Consider the following 15,550-nt stretch of genomic DNA (forward strand, 5'->3'; position numbering starts at 1 on the left):
CTCATGGTGTCCACACTGCTGACAGCTGTCTTTCACCTTTTCAGGTAGCAGAAAAATTATTTCTGTAGTTGACAGCTCTGCAAATTCAGCCTGAAATTTGTAGTGGTGATACGCAAAATGGTTACAGAAGGTAATATCAATCACACTATTCTCCAAAGATTTTAAGTGGTCGTGGTAATAATAAGTCTGTACTATCTTTCCTGATTTTCCTAATGTCTGTACTGTCAGCATCCTCATGAACTAATTCAGTTATAGGGAAGCACCCACGTAGAAGTAGAAACACAGGGAGCAATGGAAACTATGCAAGAAGATATAACAAAGGAAAACAAGAAGAAAGATGTTATGAGGGTGTTAGACAGTATCAACGCAGTTGAGAAGGCAGCCACTCTGGACCTTTGGACTGGCTGCCCAGCTTACTCTATGAAAATCAATGACTGAACAAAAACTCTGTGTCCCTACTTGGAGAGTCCTTAAAACAAATTTTAGTGGGATTAACTTATGTTAGATAATGATAACAATGAGTCAGAAGAGAAATAAAAGAATGAGAGAAGTAATAAAGAAAAAAGAAAAAAAGAGGGAGAGGAAGAGAATGTGAGGAAACCTCCTGGCACAGTGATGCCATATGAGCGCCACCTGACTCTCCAGCCCCGGCTGCAGAGCTGGTCCTCAAGCACATTTTCTTCAGAGCCCAGCTGTAGAATTCCCCTCAACATGGCACTCTAGTAAACCACTGCCCAGTCCGTCAGCTGACCCACAGTTGACCTCTTAGCCATTAATGTTCTAGTATGTTCCATTCGCTTTATAGTAAATATCTGCCTACCCCTAAGCATCATGGATTAGAGATGACTCGGAGAAAAGATGACTAGCTACTTTTTTATACCAGTTTGGGTTGGAGAAAAGAAAAATAAATTTTTGTCAAAGAAAGGAAGGGAAGAAGGTAGAGAGGGGCATTTATTGACCACTGGCTTATAGCAGATTTCATGCTAGTGCTTTACATATGTCATCTTCTCACTAAGCATTGGTAATAGACACCCAAACCAATGAAATTATTCCAGTCTTACAAATGAGAGAACTGGTTTAAAAATCACACAGATAGTGTGTGGTGTGTGTGGTAGAGTCAGGATATGAAATAAGAGTCTATCTGATTTCAAAGCCCATCCTCAAAATATGTATGTGAGACCATTGGACACATCCAGTGTTCATTGAGAAGTCAATCTGTAGAATTCAACCAGAATAAAATACATTAATAATTTTGCTAGTTGTAAAATAGAATAATCACTTTAAAGTTTAACTTTCTATTACAAATTAATGTGTGAATAGATTCAGCCTCAATCTCTAATTCCCATTTACTTTCTTTCCTTAGAAGACCTCCCATTGAAAGTTTATGAGCAGGCAGCAGTAGCAGCCTCAGAAACATTTATTAAGCGCCTATTGTGTGTGTTGAGTGCTATAGTGAGTAATACTGACTTATAAGGAATTTACAATCTCAGGATTTCCACTGTCTAATATAGATCAACACGCTTTCTTATCCCAAGGCCCAAATTTAAGAGTCTTCTAAGGATATAATGGATATAATGACTTTTTTTTTTTTTTGGTAGCAGATGGTGGCCAGCTGTTCTGTCTTTACTGAAGGCCAAACAAGAAGAGAAAAAAATTAAAGGCACTTATAGTAAATATGAGAAAGAACTTAATAAACTAAATCTGGATTTTTATACATACTAAAGGGAAATGGGCAATTGGGGGTCGTTATCAAATTGTCCAAGCCAAAATAGCTCAGTTCCCTCTATTATCTGCATAAGAGAAAATTATTTATATGGATTGCATTGTTCAGATAATTGTCCTGTATTTTGGGTATCTGAGTAGATAGTCTGGGTGGTCACTGATGTAGACTGAGGGTCCTTCAAGGAATATTTTAAAATAAGAAAAGGGTTAACACTCTGGGGACAGTTCTTCTTAGAAGCAAGTGATGTTAATCAAATTAGTAGCTACATGATTTTTTGACCAGGATTTGAGCCCATTGTAATTAAATCATAACAATTTTACCTAATGTTTAAAATTAATTTTTATTTGCAAAAATTAATGTATGAATATCCTTTTCTCTGAAATTTTTAAGTATTACGTATATTTAATATTACTAAATATTACTAAAGTCTTTCTTTCTGCATCCCTAATTCCATTTCCTAGCATCCTGCCTCCATCAGGGCTTCTCTCTAGAGGAGCCACTGTTATTTTGGTATTTTTACCCTTTCAGGATACACATGCACACAAACGCATACACACACAGATTGAGAGAGGAAAAAAAAAACCTGTATTTTTAGCTTACCTTGAATCACACATTTTATACCATTTGGCAACTTGCTTTTCTGTTTAACAATATGTGCTAGAGATAAATCCATGTTTTTTCATAGCTCTAATACATTTCTTTTAAGAAATTTCATTGAGATCAGTGATATTCATTTAGCCATTCCTCTACTATTAGATATTGACATGTCCAATAGTTTAGCAATGCTCAATAAGCAATCCTAAATATTAAATGTGTGTGAGAATATCTTTAGGGTAGATTTTGAACAATTGACCTTTCTAAGGGAAAACGATGTGCTCCAGAAGGTCATTTGTGCCTAACGAAGAGAAAAGATGTTGGTGAGACATGGAAACCAGTTTTTTTTTTTCTTAGACTGTCACTGTAGGCAAGTCTCTTAACTTCCCCGAGATTCTGTTTCTCTTAGTCAGTGGTTCTTCATGCATGAGAATCTCCTGGAGGGCTTGTTAAAACACAAATTGTTGAATCCCACCCCTAGAGTTTCTGATTCAGTGGTGTGTGTGTCTTTAGGCCAAGGGGCAAGTCAACATAGCATCTTTGTTAGAAAGAATCTTAAAGAGTCATCCAGTTCAACTACCTAGCTAAAAGTAGATTTCTTCAGCAACATTCTTGACCTTGTCAATCCACTTCCCATTGAACAGTTCCAGGGTGTAGGCATTTACTCTCTGGCTCCTGAGGCTGGCCAGTCTATATTTTTAGATGTCTGATCAAAGCCATTTTCTTCCTAACCTTGACCAAAACCATCCTTCAGAAGCTTCTATACATCTACTCCAGTTCTACCCTCTGGGCTTCAGAGAACAAACCTGCTCCCTTCTCCACCTGATGGCAGTCAATTATCATGTTCTCCTAAGTCAAGGGTTCAAAAACTCTACAGTGCATCAAAACCGCCACAAGAGTTTATTAAAATAGAGATTCCTGAGCTCTAATTGCAGAAATTTTGGTTCTGTGGCTAGAGAGTGGCCCAGGAATCCACATCTTTTATGAAATCTCTAGGTAGATCTGATGCAGATGGTCTGCACATGATAGTTTAAGAGACTAACGAGATTTAGGACACATAACCTCAAAATATGACACCTTGGCATATTGAATATTTAAAGCCAGAGGAATTTGAGAAATGGCATGTGCAGGAAGGACTTTCCAACCTTCTCCTGAAGCAAGTCATAAAACCTCTTGCGAGAGGCAGCTTCCCTATATCCGAAGGAAAGGAACCTTCTTATCTCCAAAGAAAAAGGTACAGAGAGAAATATGAACCAGCAGGCCTTGCTAAGTTTCCCCCAGTTTGCTATACTTACCTCATACTCTTTGTCCCATCACCTCTTTCCATGACTCTCTACTCTTCATCAAACCTACCATGAAAACACTCAGGTTTAATCACTTCCTCTGGTCTTCATTTTCTTGTGAAGGCTCCTGTGTCATATAAAACTTATATTTAAGAGAGCAGGGATATTATCTGTCTTGCTCACTCATGTCATTTCGGCGCTTCCATCAGTACCTGGCACATCAGTAGGTCCTAAATAAAATTCTACTTAATGAAAAAAAAATGAGTAGAATGGAGATGAAAAGCCAATTTAATTTAGAAAGCAATGAGTGGGAACAACATGATTATACTAAAACCCTAAAACTATACAGAATGAATGATGTATCCTCAAGCAAAGTATCTGCTTAAGGGTTTTAAAAATGTTTGCCTATTTAATTAATCTTTTTAAAAAAAAATCTCACTATTGACTTAGGGCTGTGCAAATCTACATTTAGCAGTACAGATGTTTTGCATACCTCGGAGTACAAAACTCAGACTGGAGGGATGAATCAAAGCAGAGATTATAGATTGAGATTTCAAAAGCATCTTTAAAAGATGCAAATCCGTCCCAAACGATGTAAAAATGCAGGAGCAGAATGACCAAGATGAGAAGTGCAAATTAAAAATGTCAAGGGTTACAAAAATGTAAGCAATCTACAATGCTAATACAATTTTATTTTTTTGTCTAAAATGGATGACTCTGAACTCTCTCCTCTTTCCTCTCTCCGTCCAGGAATATGGATAATCATTAAGAAAAACTAGAGAAATGAAATTCGTTGTGTATATTGTCCATTGTCAGAAGGTGTCATTGTCAGAAGCCTTCATTGAAAAGTTCAGCCTCATTAGTAATTAAGGAAATGCAAACTAAAAGTGCAATTAAATATCATTTTACACCTATTTTAACCATCATCAGTAAGTCGGACAATTCCTTGGACTGATGTGGATAGAGAGGAACAGGACTTTCACACTCTACTGTAAATTGGTGTGATCACTTTTGAAAAAAGTCTGACTTTTTTCGTAAACTCCAACATGAACATATTACATTAGACAATATTTCCACTTCAAAGGTTATAAATAGAAAAGTGGCAGTATTTCTGAGTCCACTAGACCTTTTAGGACTGCTTGCTAGCACTGCTTCTACCTAAGTGTGAGGACTTTCTGCCTTGACCTGCCCACACATTTATACTTTGGATCAAAGCTCTACAGCTTGAATTTTTGTACTTCTTTCTTCTTCTTGTTAAAAAATAATTTTCAAAAGAAGGTAAAATCATGAGTCACATACAGATATAAAGATGAATATGTTTAAAGAATTTATTGTATTTATATGATATGAGGGAACCAAGCAGATGTTATAATTGGTTCAAAGGAAAAGTCAAAACAGCACAGGCTTATATGAAGTAAAAGGAATGTTGAAATGAACTGCAAATGGAGACAAAACTGTTTTCTTCCACAGCAGGGAGGAAGGCAATTAAAATCATCACCAGACTAGACAGAATTTATGTACCTATCAGTTAGCTACAATTTAGAAAGAGTTGCAGAATAGCTCAGAGAAGATGAACAGGGCCAGCATCTGATAACCCAGAAGGATATGCTAAAGACAATGTATGTAATTTTCCATTGAAACACCAATGCCTTGCTGATACGCTAGTCCAAATAGAATATTGTTTGGATCCCTTACAAATGTGTTAAGGAGTGTCTGACAGCTGGTATTCTGATATAGGAAACCAACACTTCCCCTAAGTCAAAAGCCAATATTCCAGATCATTATAGACACTCACGAGTTCCAACAAGCTGGAAAGTGCTGGAGGATCAAAGGTCCCTGTTAGAGGGTCAAAGATACTATCAGTGTATACAGTAAGAGCTAGGAGTAGATGAATGTTTAGATGAGTGTAAAGAAGCCTGAACTTGGAATTGGAAGACCTGGATAAGCCACAAGTCTTCTACTTAACTAAGTCTTCTACTTAACAGTTTTGACTGAGCCAGTTGCCTTCTCTCTCGCTTTCTTCTCTATACAAACCAAGAATTTTATTGATGATTCTACATTTCCTTCAGGATCTAAATGTTTATTAGAGGACTCAGCCAACCCCTTACCCAGATGGCCCAGCAGCAATGCATGGACACAGGGCATTTTGACACAGGACAGGAAAGATCTGTTTGTGAACATGAAGAGGAACAGCTGGATCGGGATGTCCTCACCCCCTCAGTGTGTAGTATAGAAGTCCAAAATCTGTGGAAAACCTGGCAAGTTCACTGACGAGAGAGAAAACATGATAGAGAGGAAAAGAAGTTACTAAAAAACAATTTTCTACCAACTCATAGTTTTGCACAGGACTTGCCTCTGCCTTTAGCAACATTATAGGAAGTTTGTCACCAGGGTTGGCTCAGTCTCCACTCAGTGGTGTCTAAGTGACAGCAAAAGAGAACTGTATTAGGATTCTCCAGAAATACAGAATGGCTCTGATATTCTTGAAATGATCTGTTCTTCCTGAGAAAGGAGGAAGAGGGAGAGAGAGAGAGAGAGGAGAGAGGAGAGAGAGAGAGAGAGTAGAAAGAGAGAGGGAGGGAGGGAGAAATTGATTTAAAGGAACTGGCTCATGTGATTGTGGGGGCTGGTAAATCAGAAATCTGTACAGCAGATTCACAAACTGGCAGAGTAGTAATTCCAGCAGAAATTGATGTAGTTTTATGACCAGAGGCAGTCTGGAGATAGAATTCCTTTCTCTTCACGGGACCAAAATCTTTTTTCTTAAGGCTTTAACTGTTTGGATGAGGCCCACTCACATTGTTGAGGATAATTTGCTTTACTGACACATTGACTATTAATTCTTCTGACCAGTAATGGCATCTCTCTACATTTACTTAGGTCTTTAATTTTTCTTAGCCAATGTTTTGTAGTCTTTAGTGTACAAGTCTTGCATATTTATTGTCAAATTTATCTTTATGTATTTCACATTTTTAAATGTTATTATAAATGATATATTTTTTAATTTCAATTTTAAATTGTTTATTACTAGTATATAGAAATACAACCTTGCTAAACTAACTTATTAGTGCTAGTAGTTTTTTTTTTTTTGCAGATTTCATTGGATTTTCTAGATAAATAATTGTGTCATCTTCAAATTAAGACAATTCTTATTCCTTTCTTATATAGATGCCTTTTATTTCTTTCATCTTATTTCACTGGCTATAACTTCTGGCGCAGTGTTGAATAGTGGACATCCGTGACTTGTTCCTAATCTTAGGGAGATAGCGTTCAGTCTTTTACCATTAAATATGATGTTAGCTGTAGTTTTTTGTAGATACTTTTTTAAAAATCAGGTTGAGGAAGTTCCCTTTAGAATGAGCCTGTTGAAAAGTTTTATTTTTTTAAGTAGGGTTGGATATTGGATTCTGTCAAATGCTTTTTCTCATTTATTAAAATCATATGCTTTTTCTCTTTCATCTGGTTAAAGTCATCATAATGACTTTATGCCATCATAAAGTCATTCACAATATTCTGTAGAATCTATAGCATATCACTAATTTCATACCTGATACTGAGAATTTATATCTTTTTGTAAATTTATTTTTACCTGATCTGTATGGCTAGAGATTTACCAATTTAATTAACCTTCTCAAAGAACCAGTTTTTAATTTCCTTTATTGTTTGTCTATTTCAATTATTTTTCACTATGATTTTTATCGTTTCCTTTCTTCTGCTTACTTTATGTTTAACTTGCTCTTTTTCTAACTTACGGTAGAGGATGAGGTCATGTATCTGAGACCATATTTCTTTTCTATTATAGGTGTCTAAGGATATAAATTTCTCAGTACTACTTTAGCAGTATCCCACAAATTTTGACAGGTTATGTTTTCTTTGTCATTCAATCAGACGTACTTTTTAATTCCTCTCTTGATTTCTTCTTTGACTTATAGGTTATTTAGTAGTCTGCTCATAAGTATTTGGGAATTTTCCACATATCTTCTTGTTGTGAATTTCTAATTTAATTCTGTTGTGATCAGATAACATATTTTGTGTTACTTGAAAATTATTAAGTTATGTTTTATGGCTCAGAATATGGTCTATAGTAATAAATGTTTCATATGCAATTGAAAAGAATATAAGTAGTCTGTTGTTAGCTGGAATGTTCTATAAATGTTCATTAGGTCAAGTTGGTTCTTCATGACTTCTATATCCTTGATGATTTTTTTGCCTACTTCTATTAATTACTGGGAGAGGGTATTGAAATCTCTGACTATAATTGTGGATTTATCTATTTCTCCTTGCAGTTGTAGTTTCATGTATTTTTAAGCTGTGTTATTAGGTGCAAAAATGCTTAGGATTTTTAGATTCTTTTGATGAATTGATCTCCTTATCACTATGAGATAAACTTCTTTATCTCATAATATATATTTTTTTGCTCTGAAATCTACTTTGATATTAATATAGCTAGTTCAGTTTTAATTTCACTAGTGTTTGCATTGTATATCTTTTTCTTTTATGCTTAACTTATTTTATTTTTATATTTCTGCATTTTTTATAAGCAGCACGTGGGTGTACTTTGCTTTTTAATCAAGTCTGAAAATTCCTGCCTTTAAATTGAGGTGTTTTGACCATTTACATTTAACATTATTATTCATATGGTACGATCTATCACTTTGTTATTTGTTTTCTATTAGCTTCAACTATTCTTTGTTCCCTCAATTTCTTCTTCTAATTCTTTTGGATTTATTGAGTATTTTGTATAATTTTATTTTATCTCCTTTGTAAACCTATTGACTATAGCTCTTTATTTTATTATTTAAAAGGCTTGCTTTATGATTTATGGTATATATCTTTAATTTAACCAAACTTCAAGTGATATTATATCATTTCACAGGTAGTATAAAAATCTTATAATAGTTTATTTTAATTTCTCTTCTCCTGGCCTTTATGCTACTGTTGTTAGTTACTGTATGCTACTGCTGTTTATGTTATGTTGTCATACATTTCACTTATCTACAAGTAATAAACTCCACAATACATTGTTATTTGTATTTAAACAGTCAAGTATATATTTTAAAGATTTAAATAATAAAAAAAAGTCATATATTTATTATCATAGTTACCATCTGGTATTCTTCTTTCCTTTATATAGGTCCTTATTTCCATCCGGTGTTATTTTCCTTCATTATAAAGGACTTCATTTAACATTTCTTATAACACAAGTCATCTGGTGATGAATTCTTTCAGATTTTATATGTCTGAAAAACCCTTTTGAAAAAAATTTTCACTGGGTATAGAATTCTTTTTCTTTCAGCACTTTAAAGATTTTGCTCCACTGTCTTTTAATTTGCATTGTTTCTGTTGAGAATTCTACTCTCACATTTATCTTTGTTTCTCTGTAACTTGCCTTTTTTTTCTGGTTGCTTTTAAGATTTCCTCTTTATGACTGCTTTTGAGCAATTTGACTATGGTACCCTTTGGTAGTTTTCTTCAAGTTTTGTTTTTTGATGTGTGCATGCATGTGTGTGTGTGTGTGCTTGGACTTTACTGAGCTTCTAATAAAGTTAGTTTATTATTTTCATCAAATTTGAAAAATTTTTGGCCATTATTTTTTCAAATATTTTTTCTGTCCTCTTCTTTTTTCTCCTTTTTGGGGGCTCAATACAATTACATGTATTGAGACTACTTCAAGTTGTCCCACAATTCACTGATGCTATTTTTATTTTTTAAATTCTTTTTTTCTCTGTGTTTCAGTTTATGTAGTTTCTATTGTCATGTCTTCTAGTTCAGTAATATTTTTTTTTCCTGCAATGTCTCAACTGCTACTAATCCTATTCTGTATATATATATTTTTTATCTCAGACATTGTAGTTTTTATTTCTAAAAGTTCTACTTAGGTCTTTTAAAAATATCTTCTGTGTCTTTATTTAACTTTTGAACATATAGAATACAGTTAAAATAACTTTTAATGTCCTCTATTAATTTCAATATCTATGTCACTTATTAATCAATTTTAAGTAATTGATTTTTCTCCTTGTTATGCATCGTATTTTTCTGCATGTCTGATAATCTTTGACTGGATAGCAGACATCAATTTTATATTGTTCGGTGCTGGACATTTTTGTATCTCTATAAATATCTTTGTGCTTTGTTCTGGATGAAATTAAATTACTTGGAAACTTTTATCCTTTGTATTTCTTTAAGATCTGTTAGGTAGAAGCAGAGTCATGCTTAGGAGTAATATTTTCTCCCTACTGCAGTAAGACCCTTCTGAGTACTCTGTTCATGATCCTATAAATTATGAGATTAACTAGTCTGGCTGGTAGAAATAGGCATTATTTCCAGCCCTGTATGAGCATTAGGCACTATTCCCTCTAATCTTTCCAGATGGTTCTTTCCCCAGCCTTGACTGTGAGTAGTTTTTTCTCATGTATGTACCAAACAGTACTCTGCTGAATAGCTAAGAGAACCCTCCACAAGACCTCCAGAGTATCTCTCTTTCTCTCTCTCTCTCTCTCTCTCTCTCTCTCTCTCTCTCTCTCTCTCTCTCTCTCTTCCCACTCTCTCTCTCTCTCCCTCTCTTTACCTCTCTCTTTGTGCTGCTCTACATACTGTAGCTGCTTTGGTTGCATTGTCTACAAACGTGATAGGCACTAAAGTCTGATTGGTCAAGTGTAAGTTTCCTTTCAGTAGAGAAAGAGCCCATCTTGAATAGAGCCCAGGTGCACCTTCCTTCTTCACTCTTTGTCCATAGTCCCTTCAGTCTTTTCTACCTCTTTGCCTTCTCTTCAAGGTCTCACTCCTTCTGGGAGAAGCGTAGAAGTTCTTGGGGGACCTGATAGGCTTTGGCCTGGCTCTGTTCTGGCAGGGCAATGTTTGGTCAATCCAACTTTTTAGACATACCCCCCTCACATTCTTCTGAATGAAGCATGAACGAGACCAAAAGGCCTTCCTCTTGCTGATATGGACCAGGTCTCACAGGACGACTTTGGTGTGTTTAATGAAGTCTTTGTTTCTTTTACTCTGTCTTACTAATGACTTTTTCAACCTGTACTGAAGAGCTCAAGAAAAGAGAAGTGAGGAGAAGTAAAAGCCCTTTTCTGCCTTAAAGGTACTATTCTTCAAATTAAATAGATCAAATAGGTTTTGAACGTCAGCCTCAGAAAATCACTAAAATTGATTTGCTGGAGGATACATGTACATTCCAAACAATAATATTTTGTTAGGGACTCAATAGAGAATGAATTGTAACATGAACAAAAAAAAATCACTATATCTAAACAGACAATGATGCTAAAAGAGACCAATTCTTAAATTTTCAAAAAAAAATTAATGTGGAAAATGTTTATTTTTAGGTAGGAAAATTTATCGATCTTTTCTTTTCTGGTAAGAAGTAGTATTTAACTTTACTTTCTTTTGTTTTTCCCCCTTGCATCAAAAATTAAAGTGATTAAGCAGATTCATATCAATTCTTAAAAAAAAAATTAGTGATCTGAAAGTTTTTACTAAGATTTTACAAACTGCTTTGCCTGCTATATTTAAAAACTCTTTCTTGAGGAGCCTGCATTTCATACAACAAAACATTTTAAGCAGAAAATAAAATAAAATTTTTCCATAGAGATAGTTTTAAACTGGATATTTACCAATCTGATAGCTTATATGCTTTATAAGATGAGACCTTGGGAAATGTATCACCTTCTATAGATTTCTGAAGCAGGAAAGGCTCTCTCAGGCCCTTGGAGGACCATCAGGAGTTAAGTGGATCCCTTAACATTGTATGCAATGTATTGCCTTAAGAGCATTTTTCTAAGAAGGAATATGTGTAGCTTTTATCAGATTTTCATAGAGTCTTGACCATTCTCCATTCAAAAGTTAAGAATCGCCTATCTGTTTCCTATTGCCACCTGCGGGAATTTAGGTACAGAGAGGTAAGTGACTTACACATGGTTAGAGACAGAGATCTTTTCACTCTTAACTCAGAGTTCAGGCTCCAATCTGTGAGATGAATTCTACTTACGAGAGGCAGCTCAAAGCAGAACTGGTCTTTGCACTTCTCTCAAGTGCCTAGACCCTCAAGACAAACCTCTACACTAATTTTGTTGTTGCGTATCTCCTGCTCATTTAATTTATTAAAGCTGCTTCGGGAAGCGGGTAGAACATGGAATGGATCTCCCCCAAAAAGATGCCTCTTGATGGCAGATTTTTTATTTTGGTTCCTTTTGGTTTCATCCTTACTCTAAAGCACACGGGAGCTCAGGAAAGTGCTTTTCTTTTTTTTTTTTTTTTTTAAATCATGGAAACTGCTAAAATCCTAAATTAATCCATGGAGGAAACACATTATACTTCTCTGACTTGGTTACTATAAACATATCACTTATATGTTTGTTCCTTGATGGCAGATTTTTTATTTTGGTTTCTTTTGGTTTCATCCTTACTCTAAAGTACACAGGAGCTCAGGAAAGTGCTTTTCTTTTTTTTTTTTTTTTTTAAATCATGGAAACTGCTAAAATCCTAAATTAATCCATGGAGGAAACACATTATACTTCTCTGACTTGGTTACTATAAACATATCACTTATATGTTTGTTTAGTATTTTTTGAAAACTTCACCTTTTTGCAGTACTGTTACCCATCTCTTTCTGGGCTAAGCCAGATATGAATATTATCATCACAATAAGGTAAGAGATTTTGGTCGAAAGACTAAAAGTCAAAGTTAAGTTCTGATATTTATGTTAGTTCAGAATATATTCTGCCTATTTAGAAATTAGAAATTGCTAAGAATCATCCTCAGATGACTAAAAAAGTATAAATCCTTGATTGGAAAGCAAAGACATTATCTTACGTTCCTTTTATATCCCTGACAGTGCTCGTCATTCATTAGGTTCTCTTTAAATACTTCATCACCAATAGTACTGAGTAGTCATCATGAGCAAGCCAGGGCTTATTAAAGCCAAGGGAGCCCATGTTTTAAATGGTCAGGCCCAGTGGAAAAAGTGCAGGAAGTCCTAGTTTACCACCGACTGTTATACCTTAAGCTATCTGTGCTCAGCTTTCCCTAGACAGTCAGACCCTACAAATTTGCCATCTATTGCTATCATCCTCCACAAACCCCAGAACATAGTCTTTTTGCTGTGGCCGAAGCTATGACTAAAACTACTATCCCGGAGAAGTCGGGGCTGAAGTATCTGTGCTGATGCCATGAACCACCGAGACAGGCCTAAGCCCGACTCCTGGCTATCCCTCCTCCCACTTAGCTCCAGAAGACATCTTTGAGCAGGTTCCTAGGCTCGGCTACATGATCTAGCGTGGTCCTGGCCACCATTCAGGGGTTCTGAGAGCACTGCCCCTCCTCCTCCAAGGTGGAAACAGAGACTCCAAACCTTGGAAACTTTCCCAGGATCTCTGAATGCAAATGTTTCCAGCAAATTCAGCATTAGATCTCAACTCGTAAAATAATCCTGTAGCACAAAAACAAAGTTAAATGACTCAAGTGCTGATAGGGTATGTTTATTTTTCCATAAACAGAAAGATGTGGGAATATTTGGCAGGAGGAAAAGACATTTTATATTTATGGTGATTTTTTAAATAAGTAAAAACAGCTCTATATTTAAATGTAGTTCCAGAATAACAGATCAGCCTTGTCTGAGGAATGGCAGGAAAATCCTTTGACGAGGAAATTAGGTTTATTTTTAAGCTTCCAAGGGGTTGAATTTAATTATAGATGGCAGCAAAAAGCAGAGGAAAAATCCTTTAAAAATTTTAAAAGAAAGCTAAGGTAAGCTTTTCTAAAAGGATAATATATATACATATATATATATATTTTAATGGAGAGAATAAAGAAAAGAGTAAAAAACATTTTTGGTGGTGTTTTTTTGAATTTACCCAGAAACTCTTTGACCTGAAAGCATGGAAGTTCATTAAGATAAGTAAGGAGACAAATGCGGTTTTGGTGATCGTATCAAGAAAACATACCCTCTCTACACCTCGAGACCCACGTGTGGCTCAGTGAAGTCAGTAGTGTTAGGCTATGATCACTTCTGCTATCTACAAATCACTTCAGGTGGGGCTTTTCAAAGTAGAGTCAAAATTTACACAAATGGGATTACAAATTATTTTTATAATAATAACACTAACATTTTTAAATGACGACTTTCACTAGAACTACCTAATTTCAGCTTTATAAAAATATTAGATACTTTGATTTTCCATGCAAAAGATGCCAAATATGCATTAAATATAAATTACAAAACAATATTAAAAGAGTAATACACATAGCAGAAGGTATGAAAGTAGGTATAAGAGCCAATAATCATAAACCGTATATCTTTTACTGCCTACTACGCTATCATGGGTACTCAAGAAATATTTACTATTAAAAGAAAAAACATATCAATGGGCCCAGAGCAATTCTACAATGAGTCAAATGATGACTAAAAATGCTTTATTTTACTCTTTTATTTTGTAGGTATTATTACTTGGCATTCCGAGCGCATCAAACACCTCTTGCTAGCAAAGAGAGCTGTGTCGCTATCTTGGAAAAGTCCAGACTAGATCACTGGGTTCTGGGAAAAACAAAGGTAGGTCTTTCTTTATTGTTCAGATTGTCACCTGTGACACTCTACTGTGTATCTTCGTCTCTTGTCAGTGATATGAATGACTCTGTAAGTCATGTAGCTTAGCAGACAAGACCTCGACATAACAGTGATCTTTGCTGGTCTTGGATCAGGAGTCCCAGGAAATCAAGGACCAGAGAAGGAGCATGTGCCTCCTGTTCTGCATGTAGTATGAGAGCCATTTAGCATTTCTAGAATGAGATCTTTGAGCTCATTTTAAAATGTTCCTTTTTTCAGTGCTACTTATTTCAGCACCATATACAAATACAGAAGTCATGTTAGTGACAATAATGAGTGGTTTTTGGCCATTTTTCATTAGACTCGTGTTGTGTTATTTATTGCATACCCTGATTAGTAGCCTCATTGTGTATAACTTTTCATCTGGGAGAACATCACATCCCTGTGGGATTCCAGGTTTTATGGTCCATTCAAATTGCCCTACAAAGCCAGCCTTAGCCTGAGTGTTAGTGTTGATGGCAACACCACTGTTCCTTGGCAGGAAATAAATCGTTGAGGGTCATCTAGATCTCTCTCTTTCTTAACTTCCGTTGGCTATGGGTCAGTTCTGTTGGTTAGCACCTCCATGAGAGACTGTGGGGAAAGAACCCAGAGATCAAGCTGAGAAAATGGAACTCATGGCAGAAATGAGGCAGGCTTGGAGAACATTTTGGATCTCCTAAAACCTTGTTAGCCTCATTGTATGTTTATATCCGTAATCACAGATTGGCTTAACCTTCGAAGGGGAATTGTATGTGCTTCCAAGGAGTTCATAATATTAGCATAAATCAAGTCACTGTAAACTATGCTGGAATAGGGCAAATGTCTGCTTGGGAGCCCATATGTAATGCTGAAACTAATGTCTTGTTTCAGGTTTTCCTCAAATATTACCATGTTGAGCAATTAAATTTGCTACTACGAGAAGTCATCGGCAGAGTGGTTGTGCTGCAGGCATATGCCAAGGGGTGGCTTGGAGCCAGGAGATACAAAAGAATCAGAGAGAAGAGAGAGAAGAGGGCCACTGCCATCCAGTCAGGTAAATGATCCTGAATCCTGGCATTTCATTAAGTACAGGAAGCCACTCGCCTGTTACTTTTCTCAGTGATTTCTTCTCTTCTTCCTCCCACCTTCCTTCCCTTCCATTTTTGCTTCAGCAAAATTTATCAAATGCCAACTGCAGGGCCAGATCCTGTGCTAGGTACTGGGGACCAAGCCATGAACAAGACCCCCATGGTCCTTGACCTCCAGATAACCAAACAAGCCATCACAACACATTGTGACAAGAGGTAAAAGAGAGGCAGTATGAAGTAGATGGATATAAAACCCAAATCACTCAGACATGTGTCCCAGCTCCCAGGT

The 15,550-nt window shown here is 35.8% G+C and overlaps 1 protein-coding gene across 1 annotated transcript in view; it reads left to right on the plus strand.

Moving 5' to 3' along the window:
• Positions 1 to 15,550, plus strand: part of MYO3B (myosin IIIB) — a 342,946-nt gene that overhangs the window by 210,277 nt on the left and 117,119 nt on the right. Inside the window, exons 27-28 of the mRNA XM_015596448.1 lie at positions 14,047 to 14,158; positions 15,065 to 15,227. Coding sequence (XP_015451934.1) covers positions 14,047 to 14,158; positions 15,065 to 15,227 — 275 coding nt within the window. The remainder of the gene's footprint in view (positions 1 to 14,046; positions 14,159 to 15,064; positions 15,228 to 15,550) is intronic.

Source organism: Pteropus alecto, unplaced genomic scaffold (genome assembly GCF_000325575.1).
Source record: "Pteropus alecto unplaced genomic scaffold, ASM32557v1 scaffold3, whole genome shotgun sequence".
Classification (NCBI taxonomy): domain Eukaryota; kingdom Metazoa; phylum Chordata; class Mammalia; order Chiroptera; family Pteropodidae; genus Pteropus; species Pteropus alecto.